At 37.3% G+C, this 22,715-nt stretch overlaps 1 protein-coding gene across 6 annotated transcripts in view; it reads right to left on the reverse strand.

Annotated features, from left to right (window-relative positions):
* The window catches only part of LOC121673499 (ubiquitin carboxyl-terminal hydrolase 34), a 91,336-nt gene that overhangs the window by 20,352 nt on the left and 48,269 nt on the right, over positions 1-22,715 (reverse strand). For 5 of the 6 annotated variants that reach the window (XM_042046836.1, XM_042046834.1, XM_042046835.1 and 2 more), the window contains exons 11-36: positions 20,665-20,790; positions 20,127-20,256; positions 19,509-19,544; positions 19,023-19,153; positions 17,950-18,566; positions 17,236-17,450; positions 15,417-15,532; positions 15,206-15,333; positions 13,820-13,909; positions 13,205-13,300; positions 12,045-12,127; positions 11,306-11,460; positions 10,332-10,445; positions 9,554-9,653; positions 9,254-9,413; positions 8,714-8,840; positions 8,470-8,617; positions 6,729-6,829; positions 6,165-6,374; positions 5,423-5,548; positions 4,543-4,665; positions 4,343-4,426; positions 3,932-4,018; positions 2,906-3,106; positions 1,463-1,545; positions 273-313 (exon numbers count right to left, since the gene is read on the reverse strand). In XM_042046836.1, coding sequence (XP_041902770.1) covers positions 273-313; positions 1,463-1,545; positions 2,906-3,106; positions 3,932-4,018; positions 4,343-4,426; positions 4,543-4,665; positions 5,423-5,548; positions 6,165-6,374; positions 6,729-6,829; positions 8,470-8,617; positions 8,714-8,840; positions 9,254-9,413; positions 9,554-9,653; positions 10,332-10,445; positions 11,306-11,460; positions 12,045-12,127; positions 13,205-13,300; positions 13,820-13,909; positions 15,206-15,333; positions 15,417-15,532; positions 17,236-17,450; positions 17,950-18,566; positions 19,023-19,153; positions 19,509-19,544; positions 20,127-20,256; positions 20,665-20,790 — 3,628 coding nt within the window. The remainder of the gene's footprint in view (positions 1-272; positions 314-1,462; positions 1,546-2,905; positions 3,107-3,931; positions 4,019-4,342; positions 4,427-4,542; positions 4,666-5,422; positions 5,549-6,164; positions 6,375-6,728; positions 6,830-8,469; positions 8,618-8,713; positions 8,841-9,253; positions 9,414-9,553; positions 9,654-10,331; positions 10,446-11,305; positions 11,461-12,044; positions 12,128-13,204; positions 13,301-13,819; positions 13,910-15,205; positions 15,334-15,416; positions 15,533-17,235; positions 17,451-17,949; positions 18,567-19,022; positions 19,154-19,508; positions 19,545-20,126; positions 20,257-20,664; positions 20,791-22,715) is intronic. The other variant, XM_042046833.1, reaches the window with a different exon arrangement.

A 22,715-nucleotide genomic window follows, 5' to 3' on the forward strand; every position in this document is an offset into this window, starting at 1 on the left:
GGAAACCCGGACTGGATTTCGCCTGGAAAGTGGATCGGGGAATAACCACGACCGGACTTCACCCTAAATCAAGACTGGGGAGAAAACTCGGACTGGATTTAAGCCAGAAAAAACCCAGACCGGATTTCACTCAGAAACCATGGCTATTTCCTTGGAGTAACACAATTTTCCATCATTCTAATGGTGGAATAAATCAAACCCATAGCTTATTATCATCATCAATTTGCTGTCCCTATTATTAGGTCCTGACACAGCTGGTTTGCAGCACTGACCTTCATGCCTTGACCTGTGATCAGACTGAGCCTTCAACACCCTGATGGGAAGAAGGGAAAATCATTTGAACTTTATCACAGAACGTAACAGATTATCACTTAGAAATACAAGTACACACAGGCACAACACAGTTACTCTTAAGTAACCACTCGGAAAATTACACATCTTAAAAGGATTCATTTCTTGCAGTATTCAAAATTAGCAACAATAATAAAACTATGAAAACCTTCAAGTCACCCCCATAAAGCTTTACTAACTACAAGATTAAAAGTCAAGGAGAAGTACCCACAGTCCCTTTATTTTATCCAAAATAGAGATGTCAAACAGCGCTAAGAACTGACCCACACAGAAGACATCTAGTTTTCTTCTAAAGAAACCACACTGTGAATAAACATTTAATGCTTATATTTATTTACTTACATTTTTATTAATTACAATAAAAGGTTATGAAACCAAAACCATTGCATATATACTTAAAATTATTCCTGCAACTCAACTATTGGTCGAAGTTAAGCACACTTGCAGACTTGACTGGAAATGCTCTGAATGTCCTTAACAATCTTCTAAAAATATGGTAAAGCACACTATCCATCACTTGGAATCAATTCTACAACACCAACGTAACAAAAATCTGACCTCCCAGCATCAGACTGACTGCCACAATGCAGTCAATTACACAGAATTGCTTTTCTCAGGACAAAAAGGCAACGGGACCAAAATCTCCAATAGGTAAAATTTTGCCTTCAGTATCTGCACAATGGCTAAAACAGTAATTTCAGCAGGATGAAAAAAATAAAGTCAAAACTGGCAGATGACTAAGCAACATAAAAGTGAATTTTTATTTTAATTTCTCCTTTACGCTGCCTTGAAATTGAGAATGCTCCGGAGAAAATGAAGAAGGGATTTTGGCATGAGAATTTACAAAAGCATGTCATATATAGGTGATATAGCCATGCCTTACACCCTCACCACAGAGTTCTCACCCCTCTCCTCTGCGCCACACTGCTTTGAGGGCAGGATAACCACAGGAGGTGACTAAGAAAAGCAAGTCTACAGCCTCTGGAATCAATTTCTGATGTGGCTGTCAATAGGGACCACAGCTGGAAGAGCCCTGGACTTGTGAACTAAAGCAGCGATGAAAATGTGCACACTCGATCAGCTTTATCACAAAAATAAAAAAATATTGTACCTAGGTGCCAAGTTGTCATATGTATAAGCAACTGACATAAGTCGCTGAATCAAACTGGTTCCCTGGACAAGTACAAGAAACACCTTTAAAATTTAAAATAAAAAAAAAAAAAAAAAAAAAAAAAAACAAGTTAATATAACAACAAGCTTTTTGATCTGTTTTTCAATTATACACACTGTGTGAATCTAAATAAACCCACCTGTGCAGAAGAGGAAGAGCCAAAGGCAAATCACAGCATCTTCACAGTTAACAATTAACTGTTTTTATTAAAGCACAGCTAAAATCCCACGTTTCACTGACTAGGTCTAGATGCTAAAATTTCTGTTTCTCTAAGAAAGACAATGCAACTGAATAGGAAAATCAACCATTTATTCAATCCTTCCAGTAAAAACACGGTATTTTTTTTAAAGCATAAACTACTCACTGCCTTTTAAAAACCTTAGGCTTGAGGAGACAGGGTTGAGGATGAGGTTGGACACATACATTTTGCCTATCTCTGTGATCAACACATTTTATTGACTACACATTCACTTAAACAATTCATCTTTAGAGAACCTGACAGACTACACAGAATTTTAAACTTCAAGTCTGAAGAAAACCTTAAAATATTTAAATATCAAATCCACTGCAATCAAAAATATTAATCAACTGACAATTAAAAATTTAAAACCAGTTAGAGAAACCGACAGCAGCATTTACATGTTAAAAATTTAATACATTTGATAACTTCCCTGTATGACAGTAGCCCTGGTGATTTAGGGATTTGTTTTGTCAGAAATGGCTGACATTAATAGAATGGTTAAGGTCTTTCCAGGTATAACAAATGGGAAGTTTGGCTCCAGCTCAGAGTTCAGACCTGCACTTTCTGGCAGTCACAGCTGGTCCTGGGCCCAAGAAAGTCGATTTACGGTGAATGTTTCCCTGATGCCAAAATATTCCATGTGCTTGGCTTGCTTTAGGGAATCAGCATGCAGGAATCTGGCAGGAAGGTTTACAGCTGCAGGTAAGTTCACCATACACTCACTCAGATACCTCTAATGAAGTTATTTTAGTATTTACTAAAGGAATCCAAAATGGATTTAGCGAGGATGAGGACAGCTCGTGTTATAACCATGCTAGCATAGGTTAATAATAATATGTTACTGTAAAAAAAGACTGACCAATTTAGGAAACAAAATCTAAGAAACAGGGACAAAGCACTGGAATTCTGAATTCCCAATTAATGTGTTCACCAATCACCAAAACACCTTTTGGTTGCCAGGTTTAAAGCTATTAAAATACTTTTTTAGAGAACAAGTAGGGTATCAATTAACATTACTGATATGAATTAGTCCTACTACCTTTTCCACTACAGTATTTTACACTAAAATGAGGACTTCACATTTACTCTTTCAGAAAAAGAGTCCTTTTGTAAAGCTCACAGAACCTCTGTCTGTCTCCTACCTCTGTCAGACGAGGGATATGAAGGCCCTTCACGTGGTCACTCGTTGTCTTCCTGGATTTGCCCGGCCACGTCCTTTTCCTGTGGCTCTCTGCTACCCCAGACCAGGCAAAGACATCGTGATAAGCCAAATCCAGATCTGAGGGATCGACTGCAAACTGGCAGATCAGCTTCAGCAAGCAAGCAAGACAGTCCAGCTGCCACTGGGAAGAAGGAGGAAATGAAATCTTGAGTTTTGAGGGATTTATTTTACACATAATTCAATGCCTACTATGGAATTTGCAACTGAAAGCTTCAGCAAGGTATAAGGGATAAAAAACCAGAAGTAAATTGGATTTAGCTCAAACTATGACAGAATAATAATGAAAAAGACATTATGTAAGAATGACTAATAATCACGCTCATTATTGAGAAGTGTCTTTTAACACCACAGCCACTGTGCTAATTGTCTCACTGACAGCAAGGGAAAATGGTATTTCTTGGCCTCTTCAAGGGAAAGATAATTAACAGATCACTGCTTTTAATACAGACTATAATAAATAATTTTCCAAATAACAACCTTCCCTAAAATAAGCAAAAAAAAGAGCAAAAATAAAGTATTCCGTTCTTGTTTGCCTACTTTTGAATCTTTAAAAAAGTGTGATCTGTTATTGTAACAGCAATGCAGCTGCAATCATTCCTGAGGAAGGAACCTGGGTTTTTGTCCCTCTAAGGTTCCATGATCTACCCCAACTACACAGAAAAACAGGAAGGGTGATTTTAAAACATAAAAAAGCAGAAGTGTGTGTGTGTATATATATATATACACACACACACACACACACACACTTTATTCTTTTAAATAAACTCTTCCAGGAATATAAAATACTCAAAAAACAAATGCTACTGGCATAGACTCTGGTGGCTTCAATCAGAGAATGAATCCATTTCACAACAAAAAAATTACTGTAACAAAGGGTCAAAGTATTAAAAGTCTTTACAAATAACAGGAATATTCTTCTGGAGAGAAAGGGTGAATAAAGACCTACCACAGTCCACGATTCCTGTTCTTTAGGCTCTAGGATTCCAGAATTGAAAATTTCCAGTAACTGTTGGAGCCCCCCAGCAGCAACAAACTGTAAGTATATTATGGAACCAATGTGAGATGAAGCAGACACAGAAATGTCACTACGATCAGTTAGATACCAACCTAAGCTTTGTAAATTAATGAATAAATAAATTATAAACTAGTCAGCTGGATATTTCATGAAAACAAGCGAAATAATTGTACATGGCTGCGACAAATTTACAGGCCTGATAACACAGAAAAATTTGCAAATGTTATCCCTAAATTTGAGATAAGAAACTTTAAGATAGATGATGTTTTAAAAGGGTTTTTATTTTATATCTCCCATGAAAAACTGTCTTAAGTATCATAGAATACTGTAGGAAAAACAAACCTTGCAGCTCCACGTGTTTTTACTGTTTTCTATTTGATCTTCACTTGAATCATCTGAGTCTGGGTAAAGATCACTGTAACTTCCCTAAAGATAAACAAGATTAATTGTAAAAACAGCTAAAGAATGATAATATTATAAAATAAATCATTGATATATGTGTTGGTTCAGAGGAACACAGATATTCTGTGCAAGAAAATTACCGTGGATTCACGTCTTATTCTCCTGTTGGGCTTTCCCAAAGCTTCAATAATTTCCAGGGCATACAAAAGTTTATGGGCACTTTTTATTCGCAGAAGGTCCTTCCAGCTAAAGCCATCATTACCCTTAAAAGAGCAAAAAAAGATAGAAAACAATTAACACAATTATATGTAATGCTGATTACCTAAAAGTTAAGGCAGAAGATTTTTCAAGTGGCATGGACAAATTATTTGGGGTTTAATTTCATCTGTTATCTGAAATTAGACAATTCCAAGCATATTTCTATACATGATTAACAATTTGAATAATGAAAAGGCAACATTACTGCAAGCTAACATACACACAACTTTAAACTAGAGGAAAGCAAACGTTACAGTCTGAACTGTAACTTCCACCAAAATTTTGATGCATATGTGCATAAAAAGCTGTTATATCTAAGATCTGTTAGGATGTACTTTCAACCACTTTTAAAGAGGTTGAATAATATTTTCATCTGTAGGACACAAAATCAACTATGCTTCCAACCAACCCATGCTGTGAACTTCGAGAAAAGAGTACAGAAGTATCACTATCACAACAGTCACAGTGTTAAAGCCAGGCTACAGCTGAAGAAACTGCTCTTTGAATCCAAGCCAAAAGATTGTGATCATTAGTGCTGACTATTCTTTTCATTTATGAAATAAATTTTGAAAAAAAATGATAAAAAACTTTGGGAGCTAAGCTGACGTCTCAGTTTAGTTTTAGATTTATTAGGTTTACTTGTATCTCAGCACACTTAACATATTTACTATTTAACATTCCTATTTGGGGAAAATTCAACTAAAACACTGCATGCCAAAACATTCATGTATAATAGAGATAAATATGTAAAACGTTGTTCACCTGCTCATCAGAAATATTCTGGAATGCCTGCAGCATATTAGGGCACGTTGGTAAGAGCATTAACAGTTCCCAGACACGTCTGGATAAGTTTTCTGCATGGAGATGGAGCTCTTCACACCTTGCACTCTGAAAAACCAAACCACAGCCATTCTTATTGGGAACTTCTTTGAGAAAATGAGATTTCAAAGCCCAAAAATGTACTTATCCTTAATCAAGCAGCTGTTTCCTATCTAATAAATAATTAGGACATGATAGTTGAAGTCTCAACTTGTAAGAAAATAAGTTACATGATCTTTAAATCATATCACATATTTTGGAATATTTAAATGCACATTAACCTTATAAGTAAACTACAGGTTCAAATCTACTATATATTATTTAATTTTCCTCAAGCTAATGATAGCATACAAGACAAAGCTTGAGTTTTTGCAATACAACTTTACAAACCTTTCTTCAAGCTACCTCCCATTGTGAGTCACCACACCTACTTAAATAATCAATATTGTTTCTTAAGAATTACTTTTACAGCTTCTACAGTATTTGGAACATTAAAATATATCAGAACAATATTGCTAAGAAAATAAGAGAAATGATGATAAAGATTTTACCATAAGTGAAAAAGCAGGCAATAAACATCTCCAGCAGTTGACCAGAGTCCACAAGAAGTAGGCTACACAGGAAAGCCAGATCCAATTAAGTAAGACTTAAATGTAATTGTTCTAATAAAATTACTCTAAATTACCTCACTGTCTTCCATAGCCACTTCTCCAGAAGGAGGCTTAAAAGAGGCCAGCATCTCTAACAAATCAAAAAGGGTGGTAAGATGAGGTTCTTGCAGGAGTAAAAGCATTGGAATGTTGTCCTTCTGAGGAGGAGGTAGGCAGGAAGCTGGGAGCTGGACACCTTCACCTTTCCGTTCTCGCCTGGGGGCACCCAGGGACACAAACACCATCTGGAAAAGAGAGAGACAAGGTGCAGAGAGACAACTTTATGATAAGCCATGGAATTTTTTCACAAGGATCAGAATTAAAAACTTAAAGATAAATGTTTATTTTGTAATCAAAGCTTTACTTTGCAGCACTTTCAACAACTGCCACAAATGAAGTTCGGGTTTGCCTTCACTTAAGGCATTCATGGTGTAGCTGAACTCCTTTATTCTGCCCCTGAGGCTGCGGAGACTCCAGTCCTGAGCTGGTATCAGCCTCACATTGATCACACCCAGCCCCACACACAGGAACCAGCTGCAGAACACTAAAGCAAAGTATTGGCCACTGTTTCCAGTGACTGCTCTCCATGCTGGCAGTACCTGCATATCCTTAAACCCCAACTCGTGGAGCGTTTTTTCATCATAGTCAGTTGTCAGTTCATGCCCAGATGAAATCATTCTCACAGGTCCCATGAGGCCACCTAGGACAAAAGCTTATTTCAGCAAAATTCTGGAATCATAGCTTCAGTTTCATAGTTTGAATAGTACACCCTTCAGCAGCAAAGAAAAAGAGGCAAAAACTGAATGTCCTTTCCTTAAGAAAAGTGGTGATTACATTAATCTAAATTTACTTGCATGTATTAAGAAATAACCTTTTCAATAACAGGTCACCCAACCTTGTAGTGAAAAGTGTTTATACTAGAAATTTAAACATGCCTTCCATATTTTGTAGTAAATGACACTGTGCCACAGAAGGACAATGGAAAACGATTGTGATCATCAACAAAATCCCCTTGTACCACACACTTGTAGTCAAATCCAAGAAGCAATGATTAATCTCACTTAAATGTAAGTTGGAAGCAAAGAAGTCACACCCACTTGAGAAACGAAAAACTGAGAACACCCTGCAAAGAACTCATCACCGAACAAGAAACCTGACCAATTAAAAGATAAGAATTTCATTTGGTGCAGACAATCAAGCCTCTCTTCTTACAGCACACTTTGCCCAACACGACCACATGTTTCTAAAATCCCAGTTACAACAAAAATAAATATTTTCTGCTTAATGGTGGAAAACAAGACAATTTCTTTACTAAAACTGCTTCTGATGAGTGGCTGGAAAAGGATTTTACAAAGAAGGCAATTAATGCATCCAAAATTCAGTCTGGTTTACTTACATTGTGTCTCGCTAAAACATGTTTTTTAAAAGTTGTTAAACTGTGAAAAGCAAGTCTGAATCATGTTTAAACATATACTAACAGTGGTGCTGGATGGAGCTGTTCATGGACAGAATTTGTTCAGATAATTATTCATTACATGCTATCTCATGCTTACAATGAGAGAAAAACCAAGAAAACATAAAGATAATTGAGAAAACATTTTGAACAGCAGTAAGTGATTAGAATGCTGTAATATATAACATCAAGAGGATTTAGAAAACATCCTCCTGAAGGATAGAGCAGGAATTCTCATTTACTCACAAACACATTAAGAGGGAACAGCAACAGGATGCATATTCTCTATACTAAGCAAGCAATGGCCATCCAGGAGCAAGGTGACACTCCAAATGAGAAGCCTCAAAGCAGGCAGAAGAATAATTTTTGCTACAGGATGACCATAAATTAAAAAGCAATTGCAGGAGTAAAGAAGATCTTCCACCTGACTGGAACACATGTATCTAGAGCATAAATTATGAATTTGAATTATGGCTTCAAACTCTAAATCAATGGCACAGCCAGAAGTGTATGAATCAGATGCAATACAGAATAAGATATACAGAAATATAGAACTTTATCAAGTTGTGTGGAACAGTATCTCCAGTTTAGAGAAAATAACAATTCAAACAACAAGAAGAAAAATAAACTGGGGGAGAAATCTACTGGAACATGGAACTTGGATAGATCCAAGGACTTCTGACAGATGCATATTTTCTTTGCAATTTCAAATAAATTGTAGTGCTTAAGAAACAACACTATTAATTAGAAGTGAGGGTGGTACTAATTAGAACCAGAGCTAAAGAAAATAAATCATAATGCTTGCTTAGCTGGGGTATCTGGGGGGGGAAAAAACCCCACCATCACTTAAGCTGTAAAGGCAAAATTTCCAGGTAGAAACAGCTCACCAGGGAAATCCCCTTTGCGGCTGCTTTGGCCAAACTCCTGAAGCTGTGCTTGCTGATTTATCTGCTCCTTCTGCAAATTTTCATACCAATGTGTGACTTCTGCTCGGAGATCAGCCACCTGATCACTAGGGTACATTTCTATGGTCATCTGAAAGAAAACAGGTGTTTTATTTTCCCAAGAGCACTATGGAATTCCTAACATTTCACAGGGTAGGGTCTGCCAGGAAAAGGAATTTTCACTCACCTTGTCAGGAAGTCCAGCTGGCTGACAGACAATCCTTAGAGGTAGCGACTGTTTGTCACTCAGGGCTTTCAAGTGACTGCTGATGCCAGTGCCTTCAATCTGCCACTGTCTCAGGTGATACGCAAACCTTAGGAAAAACATGGAAAAAGTGTTTTTGTCAAAGCCTATTTAACACAAATGTTTGCTAAACAATGAGAGAAAGACAAAACCTGCAAATAATTTCTGGGGTGGTTTTTTTTTTCAAAATAAGAGGAAGTTATGACATCCTCACTATTTTTCTAATAAAATAACTTTAAAGAAGTTTCTTTGGTGAGGGATGGGGAAATATGAACCACATCCACACATTCATACAAGAACAAGGGCCCCACTCTGGTAACTGTTTAAACTTTATTTATTACCTTTCACAATTATTCCCTACTGGCTTTCCTTTACACAAAGAAACCATTCCTTAAATTAATATTAACTCTTAACACACTCATCATTATGGTAAGAGGAGTAGAAATAAATTCTGCATCCAAGTATGTCAACAGAGTTTTTTACCTTCTCCTGAAAGCCTCCAGGTGTGTTTTCAGCATTAAGAGCCCTCTTTCAATAATGGTCAGACTCGAATGAGAGTCTTGCTCCAGGTTACTCGAAGCTATCATCAGACTCTCCATACACTTGCTAATAAATTCCTGCTCTTTTTCCAGACCAGTTTTACCTGTAATACCAGTTCAAGTCAATTATATAGGCACAGCCTTGGAACAACACATTTTAATACTAAGAATAAAAAAAGAATAGTGCTAGGTATTCTTTAAAACACTTTAAACAGAAAAAAAAGATAAAAATTAAAGTTCATACCGTTGATGTAGTAAGAGTTGATGTACTGGATGGCTGCTCTACTGACATCACCAGACTGTGCCCTCAAAGCAATGCCCCAGAACTGGTCCATGCCACACAACTGTTTGACAAAAGGAAAAACACAGCAACAAAACATTGCCTCATTATTTTACTTTTTTCTGATCTGAGACATTCTTTTTGCCTCTTGACTCAATCACTAACAATATCTCATTTTCTCCACTGCTTGCACTGTCATCACTGCACACACCCAATTACTACAAAACTCTAGGTTTCTCAGAAACACTTTCAAAGTCTGAAACATGAGGAGAACTGGCTGAAATCCAAAATAGCCGATTTTCATTTTTGACAAAAAGAAATACTTTCAAATGAAGCTGTAAAACCACAACTATAATCAGTATTCATTGCAAGAAAAAAATATTGCCTCAAATTCAGAGAATATATTCTAAGTATAATTTCATTTATGAGGTAATTTCTCTGGATAAAAAACTTCTAAAGCACATAATACATAAATTGAGGCACATTTTACAACAGATTTCTAGTCAGAAATAAGTATGACTAATAGAATGTCACCTCACTCTTCTTCATTAGATAAGTAAATGTTACAAATCCATTCCTTGAACTCACCAGTAGATACATGTCAGTTATGTTAACAATATGATAAACTGCACAAAGAGATGCAGGCAACAGGTATCACTTCGTGGTTTTCTATCTCTGCCTTTAGAGACAAAATCCACACATGCCAGAGAGAAGAAAAGCAAGAGACAGAACTCAGGCTCACCTCGGAGTTGGAGCCACCATCATAAGCACTCGTAGCCAACCGAGCCAAATTACACAAATGCTGGAAGAGGTTTAGGCCAGTCATACTGATAGTTTCAGGTTTTAGTTGTGGCATCTAAACAAAATCAACGTGCTTTAGTATGCAAAAAAATTTCAGTGATGGAATAGAGAGCAATTACAGGGTATTTATTTCACTAGCACTGTTATTACTAATCACTGTTATTATTCACCATATTCAAATGTAGTAGAGCAAATAGAATTTGTTCTTGCAAAAGATCACACCCTGAATTTTAGACACAATGCAAAAAATCAACTATAATTGTCTTGAACAGTTCACCACTGATTTGAACAATGGAGAGGGGAAAAAAAAGTTATTTCAACATCAGCTGCTTAACTTATCAACAGCAAAAGAATTTGTTAGCATTCAAAAACCTTATACATTACAAAACTAGACAAGAACCCGTGTAACCTTGGGAAAGAACTAGACTACATTAATTATTGCACAATCTATCCATTTTGTAATGTCATCTGTCAAAATGGATGAATGGAACCCCTCGGAAAAAGCTCTGCATATTTGTCTTTTTGGTGTCTGTATTGCTGAGATGTATAGGCCTCTCCCAAAAACAAAAGTCCATTTTTCAGTCAGGTTAAGCTGTACAGCATAAAGCAAACTATAGTTTTGTGCAGGTTTTTTTTTTTTTTCTAATTGAAATAAAAGTGCTACACAGCTGTGGATACAACACAGGGGCTATTTGTAAAGAAACACTTGGGTAAATAGTAGTGTGAAAAGAACTCCCACTAATCCATTTCCCTCCTCTCTCCAAGCAGAGAAAAACGTCTGCATGACAAGTGGGGCCCTCCTGGGCTACTGAAGAGATGATTTCCATAGAAACAATTTTAAATCCATTAAACAGTGTTGATAGGAATGAAGCATCTCTATTGGAATTACAGGGTTGCAATTAACTCTCTACATACCTTTTCCAAAAAGAGATGTTTGTAAGTCTCCATACCCATGGCATGCTGGTCTTTACTCCGTACTTGATTCAAGAACCAGTGTAGTGCATCATCATAACATTCAGAATCTTCTACTAAGCAGTGCCACAGGATGTCCACTTGTTCTAAACTCAACCCTACAATTAGGGAAGTATTTTTAACTACTCCTTTATAACACCAAATATTCCACAAAACCCAAGGATACACACAGAAAAATCAGAGTATCTATGTCAGATCACAACACATAAATGTATTGTATGGTAACTTTGACTATCTGTAATGAGACCACTCAAATACCAATTGTAAAAAGTGTCATTTCTTTCTTCATAAAGAAAATTTATTTCTGACAGGATTAAAATTTAAGGAATTATTCCTTTTTGAAATACAGTACTTCAGTAAAAGATCTCTGGGAACATTATGGACACAAACCAAAGCCCATAAGCACATAATGTATTATCTTCCTTTAGTAATTACTATTCTATTATTTAGAAAAACCAAAGCACAGAGAACATGAAAATTTGTTCTCACAAAACCGCAACAGAATATGAATTCCAGTGTTGGTTCTGTGCTTTTGCCAGAAAATCTTCCTTCTTTTGAAACTGTCTCAGAGATTATTTTAAACTGCATGTTTAAAATACTGTATTAAGCTGACATGGATTACTAGGAAGTATTTTTGCTTACTCTGAGGTGCTTCTATGGTAAGATAACCTCAAATACTCACTGAAATGATCTGGAGATCCCAGAGTTGAAAACACACACGTCAAGAATTGAAGACGAACCTGAACTTCTGCGCTGTGGCTGTATCTAAATGTAAATTTGGATAAAAACAGAATTTTGATTGTTTATTGTCATAATTCCTATCCTACTCAGACACATGCCTCTTAAAAGCATTAATAATTGTTTCTTACAAGTTTCTTTCTGAATTTCTAGTTCAGTGCATGGCCCAGACTCCAGCTGCAGATGTTGCAAAACCACCCCAAAGAGCGGAATGACACAATAGTTGTCACTAGATAAAATCCTTTTTTTGTTGGGATTTGAGAAGGGGAATGGGATTGGGCTTTCTGGCTTACAGTCCAATTCAAGTGCATTATTTTGTCACCTGGCAGGATCTACTTAATTCTTTTCCCCCAAACTTGTAAAATGCTGGTATTTCTACTCTGAATTTCTGATTCCAGATGATACATATTCTTCATAAAAATATCTTCATAACTTATATAAAAAGATTACCTTTATTTCAGTTTATACAGTAAAAGCTTGATGGTCAAAGGAGCAGAATAATTTATCATTTTACCTGAATTTAAAGGATCCCACCTTTCTAAGTAATTCCTCACTAAAGCAACATCTAATATAAAGGGTGAAGTTAGATTTGAAGAAGCTAAATTGGACCCATAAATAGCAACGTTTTTCAGATGTGGGTGCCCATATTGACTTTGACATCTGTCAAAACATGAACAGTCTCTTCCTTTGGGATTGGGGAGCTGGAAATTGTACTGCTTGTTTATATATACCTGATTTTAATCACACAGATTAGAAAGTGCAGCTGGATGTGTTAAACAAAAAAATTACGCAAAGGCTAATGACAAATTTTAAAACTAAACCATTTGAATAGTGATATGAAATCACTTTAACTTGAATATCTAAACCTTCATCTTTTATTTGCACACAAATACTCAACATGATGTCTAACAAAAATGACAAGAGTTGGGATTTTTTTAAGAAAAAGGAGCTATTTAAAATGTTTTTACAGACCTTTGTCTCCCTAAACAGAAAATGTCCCTATAGAAAGTATTTACTTACAAGAACACATCAGAAGTAACAGAAGAGAGCAGAAATGTTTCAAACCATAAAATATCCAACGCTCCAAGTCTGCTGTGTACTTACAGTGCGTGTTTGTGTCGTCCCTCCCTGACTGCCTGGATGTAGTGTACCAAATTATCGAAGAAAAGTTTCATCATATTTAGTTCCTTTTCTGCCCACCTGTGGCAATTTAAAGGACAAAGTATTATGGTTTGCTTCAAAAGATCAGAAAAGCCACAGAAAGCAGACAGCTGTTATAGGAAAATGGCACACACATAACCCCAAAGTACACATTCAGTTTTCCATCTACCACAAATTCAGGAGCATTTTCCAGTACTGTACCCTCTTCTTCCTTGCAATTCTTAAGGTTTCCTAATGTGATTTTCAGGCATAGGACTGACAGAACACTCCCTTTTGAGCCCATGAAAACTGTTCCTCACGGCCCTAATACAGAAAAAGTCTAACTCAGGACTGGGCATATGTTCAACTGTCATGTCAAAAAGGCCAAGAAAAGTTCCTCATAATCACTGTCACTTTCCCAGAAGTTCCGTCAGTCTGTTCTCTACAGTTACACCAGGCAGTTGCATGGTTTGTTCTGCAAAGAAATGCTGTACTCCGTTTTATCTTCAACTTTCAAAGGTTTTAATACACCAAAGAGCCCCCTAAATGCCAGCACTGCTGGGACAGGGGCCTACTTACATTGTTATCCAATGTGTATCGTAGCTGCTCCCAAATTGTTGGAATGTTCCAAACAGCTTGGGAAGAAGACGAAGTGAAACTACTACAGATCTAAGGGAGAAAGAGAGAAACGATGACAACATGTGACTGCTACAAAACTGAAATAATTGATTTAAAAATTCCTTTGAGAAGCTCAGGTTCTGTGAGCAAACTGACTAAAGGAAAGCTCTGTAAATCATAGATCATAGGGTGATCTGGGCTGGAAGGGACTTCAAAAGTCTCCTCATTCCAGCCCCTGTCATGGGCTGGGACACTTTCCACTATCCCAGGTTGCTCAGAGCCCCACCCAGCCTGGCCTTGAACACTTCCAGGGATGGGGCATCCACAGCGTCTCTGGGCAGTCTGTGCCAGGGCCTCACTGCCCTCACAATAAACAATTTTCTCCTTGTATCTACTCTAAACCTACTCTCCATTTGAAGCCACTCCCCCTTGTCCTGTCACTCCAGGCCCTTGTAAAGAGTCTCTCTCCATGCTTCTTGCAGGCTCCCTTCAGGTAGAGGAAGGCCACAATTAGGTCACCCCAAAGTCTTCTTTTCTCCAGGCTGAAGAGTCCCAATTCTCTCAGCCTTTCCTCACAGGAGAGGGGCTCCATCCCTTTAATCAACCTCTCTGGATGTGCTCCAACAGGTCCACGTCCTTCCCGTGCTTGTGCAATCTCCCATCAAGCCAACCAAGAAGTTTTCTGAACCTGAACTACACATACCTCAAATTCTTTACATGTAACTCCCTGGACACACAGATGAGATTAATCTCTCAGCATACTTGTAAGCTCATCTCACAAATGCAGTTCTCAGCAAAAAGGTAACACCACAACACAGCAGGTGATGTCCAGCTATCAATTGTATCGTGAAAATAAATGCCACTTTGCCCAGTACAATCTCACAGCTTTAGCTGGTATTAAAACAAGTCATCTGAGGTCAAGCTGTTCCTTCCCCACAGAAATGAGACCCCATAAAAGACTTGGTGGAAAAGAACTTGTCTGTTCCTCAGCCACTTGTATGTAAAATCTAAATATTGAGTTCAAAATGCTTATGGCCAAGGCACCTGACCTTGCACTCGACTGACTGAGGTGCAGACCTGATTCTACCAAAGGCAGGAAGGCAAAAACCTCTGGCAGAAGGGAGGACAGACAAATACAACAAAATGAGAAATTCAGGAAACCAAGACACAAAAAAATGGAGCATCAGAAACATCCACAACACTTTGGAAACTATTTTTATTCTTTTGCTTTTGCCTAGTTTACGCTGTCTTCCTGTAAAATGAAATAACTATTATAGCCAACTTGGATTTCTGGTATGTTGCAGAAATAAAATACTTATAAAACAGACAATTTATGATTAAAGTTACCTGTTGTTTGCTAAATTTTCTAAGCAGCCTTCGATAAATCTCATTCGAATCTGTCTGTCAGTGAACCAGCACACTAAAGAACAGAGCAGCTTCTCTGCCTCATTTATTAACCCTTCAGAAAGATGAATCTACAGCAAGGAGAAAGAAAAGTCAATGAATACTATGTATTTATTTTCTTTTAAAAACCAGTGTTTTCAGGTATTCAACTTACTGCATCTTCATCCTGGACCAGATCCCACAGCAGGGTATTTCCTTTCTTACAAACATTATCCAAATTAATGTCCGTCACTGCATTGCTGTTATATTGATGTTTGTGAACTGCTGGTCCTGGACAAAATATAAAGAGCATTAGTGAGTAAACAGAAGGAACCATCTGAATTGAACATTACTCCCTAAGTGCACAAACAACAACACATTTTATTTGTTAACTTGGCTATTTCAAAGTGCAACAACACTGTAATTGCAGCCTTTTTCCACATATGGGTTCTTAAAAGACCATACAAGAAGCCAACAGGGCAGTTGGGCCAATATTTACACTGCTTTTGGCTAATAGCAAAGTGCAATTAAAAACAGCACTGAAGAACTGCAGATGCAATTGCTTTTTAATTTAATTCATACTGTAATTAAAATGTTTCTTAAGCCTTTCTGTAGTGCCGTGGTCCAAAGGGAGTTATCTCCATAACCACCCTGGCTGGAATGCAGGAAAGGAGCACATTTTAATAAATTCCCCTCCTGCTACAAGATTCCCTCCATCCAACTGAAAACCAGGAAAAACAAACACCATTTTTCCATGTGCTAAAGCATCAAAGTGCAGGATTTTAGAAACTCATCATGTTTTCATAAACACTGATAGACATTTTCCTTCCTCTCTGTGCCCACAGCTGGCACCATTCATTGATCTACTATTTGATACTATTTTCATGCAACAGCAAAGTCAAGTAGAAAATTCAGACTGCACATAGAACACTGTAATTATTTGCACATGCAAAACTAGGGGTGTCAAAAATAATCTGCACTGAAGGCCTCATGCTCAACCAGTAATTTGAATCTTCAGTTAGATGAGTAATATCTATGGAAAACATTGAAAAAAATATGCTGATTTATAGATTTATGAAGTTTTAATAGTTTATTCAACTCTGCAGTGGAGAAAAAAATGCCAATGTTCAATCTCAGGCTGAAATTACTATTATAAAAACTTCTTACTCAATTATTTCAGGGAAATACATAAACAGCACTGGGTTTGCTGTCTGCTGGATAAGAGCAAACTTGGCTCTTCCAGGCCAGTGAACAAAACCATGAACCCTTCATCAACTCTGCTCTCCATTATGTTTAAAAAGAGGGTAAAAGAGAAAATAAAGCTGCCAAAATAGCATATGGAAAGATGATATAATTCTTGAGAAGTGTTTTAGTAGCATCTTAAATTGCACCCTGAAGTAAACTAGAAGATTTGGCAGTGTAAGATGAAATAGCATCAAATGCCCTTTAGAGCAAGCTCCCAAAAGCATCAAGTCATATTTTAAGTCACTTTTCCAGAATTCTCTTCTCTAGAGCCCATTATGGTTAATTCATTTATAGGTTAATTTATGATGTCAAATGTACAAACTCACAGTAATATGCACCCACCAGAACAAAAACTGCAGAAGGTTTCAGAGAGGAAAATAGAAAGAAATCTTACTTTCAGTACCACCTTTCTTTACACTTAAATAAGCTATTAGAAGACACACGTACTAGGTTCTTTTGTGCCTTTATTTGTTTTAATTTGCATTAAAAGCTCCAGAAGAAATGGGAAGGGGGGAGGGATTTACAAAGATAAACACAACTAAACACAAATGAACGTTTCTGTGTTCACTAATGAACACAGATTCAAAAATCTATCTCTTGGAGAAATGTTAAGTTCTCAGCAGTCATCATGGCTTCTTAGGACAAATACAAAAAAATGGTTAAAATAATTTCATTATTTTATTTTAATTACTGGAGACTAATTCAGAATTACAAACTAAGTTTTTCAGGTTTTGTTTTATCACTCTTACCTTGACTCAGATGTTCATGATAGATAGAGGCCAGGTTAGGGAGGTGCTGCTGAAGATGAGATGTTAGCTCAGCATGGGAATTAATCTGTACAAGCTCTTCTTCGCAGCCAGACTCCTCCCCATCAAAATCTGCCATATTTTTCTCTGATTTTGCACTGACTTGAGAACTACTGCAGCTGACATCATCTGCACTAAGCATATCATCGACCATATGCCTGTAAAAGAAGTATATCAGAATGGACAATATCAAAGAGGAACTTGTTTAAAGCAGACTACAAGTGAGCAGACATCTCCCTAAAGCTAAAGTCAGGATGAATCATCTGTTTGAACAGCAGCCCTTGTATGAACTAGAAAAACAATTACAGATAAATAAACTGAAGGCCTCACTAGCACGATGACTGAGTTGGCTTCTTAATGTTAACTAAATGCAGCATTTTCCAAAACATTCTTAACATTTTCTTAAATGCTGTCTTATTTATTCAACAGCAAAACTTAAATGAAACCTTTAATCAGATGTTAACAAATCAGATTTCTGTGTAACTGTCTGTGATAGCATGATAAAATGTCTGTGATAAATGATGTCATTTCTGCAAGACAAAATTATCCTGAGCTACAGCAAAATGTCCATACACCAATTTCTGCCCAAATGGAGGATTCTGCTACCACTTTTATTTCTGTTATGGAAGGAGCCAGAAGAAATGCCAAGCTACCTACCCATCATGGTGATGGTGGTGGTGGTGATGGTGGTGGTGGTGCTGTGGCCCAATGAACTGTCGACAGTTAAATAATTCATTCCCAATAGTTTCCCCGAGGAAGTCCCCTGTGTGAGTTATACAAGAATCTTGAGAGCCTTGTGAAATGTGAGCAGTGCTCATTTCCCCTGTCATGTCGTGCTCTGCATCCTCAGCATGAGAACAAGCATCGAGCATACGGATGCGATTGTCCACCGGCGGCACCGCGTCCGTGTTAAAAACATGGTCCTTGCCCGCCCCGTTACTGGCGCCGCTCCTCTCCGGCGCCCCCTGGGCATCTCCCAAACAAATGCCCGCTTGTGATTCCAGTTTTCTGCCTCGTAGATCTGTGCTCCTACTGCTTTTCTGGGGGTTGTGACTCCTGTCTTCTTCCTCTTCATCCTCCTCCTCTTTGAGAGCCTCGATATCTGCGATGTCTTCCGACTGCACCTCACTGCCAGGGCTCCCGGCGGACTGGCTGGCGTGACTAGAGTTGGCCTCGTTGCTGGATCCATCACTGTGGCCACTGCTGCTCCCAGGCCCACTGCTGCCATCCTCACCACTGTTGGCTGTCTCATCAGAGCTTCCTTGCATGGATTCCTGAAATTATTTCGGGGTTTTTTAAGATTGGTGGGAAAATAAAGGACCACTGGAAATACATAATTAATATCATCATCATCATCATCATTCAAACATCATTCTTCCTTTAGGAGGAAATGTGTCACATCTACAAGTTTCAATTCATTCTTTCTCAATTTGGTTGCTGATGACAAAATGCTCTGAGCAAGATTCATATTTAATAATTGATTTTTTGCATTACCTTGTTGCTAACAGGGTGTATGTACAGACTTTGCACGTGCTAAGAGTCACAGTGTGACACAGAAACGACGTCTGGCAGTCCCTTACTAAGAGATTAACCTAACTGAAACACAATTTAAATGCAGGAATACATTTGTCTGAAGTGGTTTTGAAACAAGTACAGATTAAAAAATCATTTAATAGCTAATAACAGGCAACTCAGTAACAGAATTCCCAGACTCAGACTCTCACTCATACCTCTGTGTCCGAAAGTCGCTGCTGGACATGTTTTGTTCTGTTTATCAGCTGCTCCTCCATTTCAATGTCACTGCCTCCACTCTGATGGGTGTCACTGTTGTCACTACTTTGAGGGCTTGCTGCTGGTGACCCTAATTCAAAACCACATTTCCCAGTTACTCTGTGACAGGTAATTACTGGAATGTAACAGCATTGCATAAATCTGCCTCAAATGTTGAGCATTCTTCCAGCAAACAGGGATATATAACTCAAACAATCTGTGTACCGAAACACTAATAATTTCATTTAGAACACTGAGCACTTTACTACAAAGTTTGTATTTCGATGTCTCTTCTTGCCACAGTTACACAAATTTCCTAGGTTCTACTCAAAATATCATTTCATTTGACTTCTCATAAAAACAGAACTTCAAATTTACTCTAATCCTGCTCAAATTCAAAAGCACTGTGGTATCAAATTGTGGTGTACAACTAAAACGATACTTACAAGGGGAAGGGGCTGCTCTTCTGAGCTCCTCTTCTTCTGAAGGAAAAAAGCAGGATGGAAAAATAAGTGACTAAAAATCGTTTTGTCAGCATATAGTTGTCCATAATTCACAAAAACCAGCAGTAGGAAGAGAAAGGGAAGCTACAGTAAAATGGCTTGGCAGCACCTTTAGTAATGACTGTGGGGAAAGACACAGTCAAGTAAAAAACAGAACAACCAAATCAGAAACAGCATGCAATACCAAAAACTAGGTAAAAAGCAGGTAAGCTTTTGTAAGATTTTATGTAGCTATTATGTTACAGATGTGCAGTAGAACAAGAATAGTTAACTGATGAGTTAGGGATCATCTTCTGAATTAAGAAGAAAAGAAAAAGAAAAACACAGACTACTTTAGCTATACAAACAGAATGGATCTGAAACACAAAGCTTTCCAAATGCACTCACAGACTTTTAATGCTTTCATCTACAGCCTCAAGTTCTGCTGGAAAAATATGCCAGCATGACACTTTTGAAAAATACTTAAAGGAGAAAGTTCTATACCTGCTTTTTGTCCAAACTCAACAAGGAGACTATGAAAATTCCAAATTTAACTCCCAGATCTACCGGAAAACCACGCACCTTTTTTGTTTCCCATGGGCAGGTTGGTACTCAGTAAAGATGCAAAGGAGCTTTGCTTTGACAGCTGAGCCTTAGCTGCCAGTGCATTATTCCACAGGGCTTTTATCAGCATGGATGCCAAATACAAGGTCTGGAAAGAAAACCAGGGAAAAGTACCATTAAGCAGCAGGTTTTGGATATAAAGATCCACTGTTCATCTTTCTCTACGCCAATATTACAGCTCACCAAAATAAACTCATCAAAATAAACAAATCAACTAACTAATGTTGTGTGAAACACATTCTAACTTCAGACAGGAAGTTAAAATCTTCTGTCAGTGGTTATGAAGTCTTTGAAAATCTCTAAAGATTAGACTTCAAAAGCCAGAAAAGGTGTACTTGAAGAAACATGACAACTTTACTCATAGAGTTCTCCCTTTCTGCATTAGTGAATATTCCTTTTATTGCATTCCTTCAGGAAGACAAATCCATAATTGTTGTTTAACAGTCTCATTTACTTGCTTTTCTCATGACAGCGATTCTGTTGGCCTTGTCTTTACCTGTTCAGTGTGAGCACTGGGATGAAGAGTTGAGACAAGGTTAAGAAGGTGTCTAAGCGGGACAGGGTCCAAGTTTTTGATCAAAGAAGGAAACAAGTCGTGTATGTAACGACTGCAATGCTTCAGCTACAAGGTACAGACAGAGAAAGTAACAGGAACAGCAAAATAAACAAATCAATCAAATATTGTAGCAAATAAACATATTTGTACAAATTCTCAGGAAGCAGTTATTGAATGATTCCAAACTCCAGCAGATTTGCAATTCTGACTAAAGTTATTTTGACACTGTAAAGTCTGCAAATGTACCAATCAAATGTAACAGTTCCTTCCTTAGTTCTAGTTCTGAGAGATGAGGTGAAAAGAAGAACTGGAAGTTTGTTTTGTGTTTGAACTTAAATACAACTTCTAAAATATTCGTTTATACGGTAAATCTTGAGGGAAGCAGTATTTGCAATGATTACCTTATTAGCAGTGGTAAATACAAAGGAAGACTACTCAGGAAGAGACTGTGTGAACTGTGTGAGGATTATAAAGAATTCTTTTGTCTTTCCAGTAATGGATGTCAAAAAACACGGCAGTGTGTTCAGCTAACTACTCTATTTCCACATTAAAGTACCAGGGCTCCTGGATGATTCCTCTTTGGGTAAATGCTGCTTTTCAGAGTCACTTAAAAGAGTTTCATTATGTTTGTTAAGATGTTGTTATTCAAAAAATAAAATAATGGTTACAGGAAACTTCTAGAAAAAAATTCTTACATTGGTTACCACACATGCACCTCAAAAGAGGTTTTTTTAATTCTTCATTTATTTAATTTTGCCTTCCTGGCATGAAAATATCTGTGTCAGCAATTTACTATGTACAGGATAGTACAGTCCAACTTTCACAGGATTCACAGCAGAGTGAAATCACGTGGGTTCTATACAAGGAAGCATTTAAACATCTTGAGATAACTTCAACTTAGGGAAGATGAGTTTTTGTGTAAAAGTACATTTAAAAAGTGGAAAATACACTTTAAGGTCTTCTATTCTTTTAGTCTAAAGGTGTTGGGCTTCTAACAACATTGGAGGTTTAAGCCTTTGACAGGAAGTAATCAGGATGTACTTAATTCTGATATCAAACATATTTTGAAAATGTCACTCTGCCAAAATGAACACTTAAACTGTAAAAGGATTATCAATATTAGGTAATTATATTATTCTTAAAGCAGTATAGAATGTATTAAAAAATCCAGAGGTCTAACACTGTGTGAGATGCTGTGTGGAAACATCAAGGAAGTGAAAATATTGTTCTAAAAATGTAGTGTGAAATAAGTAATTATTAATTACTCTAATACAGAAAAGTGTTGGAGCAAATGCTGTTCCAATGAGCATTTACTAACATTCCAGCTGCATGTTTTAATGACAATAGACCACACTGGTTTCAGAATGCGCGTTCAGTACTACTTGATTGAAAGAAATTACAAAGAAATATTGAACACATTAAAAACCCTCTTTAAATTCTACCCTGTGTAACAGTGTGTTCCCTAGGCCTGCTCAGACCTATTGTATTCAAACCCCTAAATAAAAAATGTCACAACCTAAAATAACAAGCACAGCGATCCATTAAAAGTAGCACACAAATAAATCTTCCTGAAGGCAAAAAGCCTATCAGAGTTTCCAGCCTTAGCAAGCAAAAAATAAAATTTCAGTGCCTTCTATAGATTTTAACACCAGCAGAGGAGCACAGCTGTAAACTTCACTGCCACAATTTTCACCTGATTGTTCCCACCAGGAGTACCAGAAATGGAAGCTACAATACACAGGAGCAAGGCAATTTTGCACAATAGTAAAAATATTGCAACTACCCTCCAACCTTCATCCCCATTCTTGGTGAAAACACTGTCCTTGCTATACAACTTCATTTTTTTCCTTTAAAAAAAAGTAGCCAGGGTGATTTTTTGCATCTAATAAATAACCCAGTAACTGTGGCAGTTACCTAACTTGACATTTTGGTCAGCAAAATCCTCAGGCAGCCAAGAAAACGCAAAAAACTCAACTTTAGGAATGTGAAAC

Source organism: Corvus kubaryi, unplaced genomic scaffold (genome assembly GCF_017639235.1).
Source record: "Corvus kubaryi isolate FWS band 111438036 unplaced genomic scaffold, C.kubaryi_AGA036_p1.0 65464, whole genome shotgun sequence".
Lineage (NCBI taxonomy): Eukaryota > Metazoa > Chordata > Aves > Passeriformes > Corvidae > Corvus > Corvus kubaryi.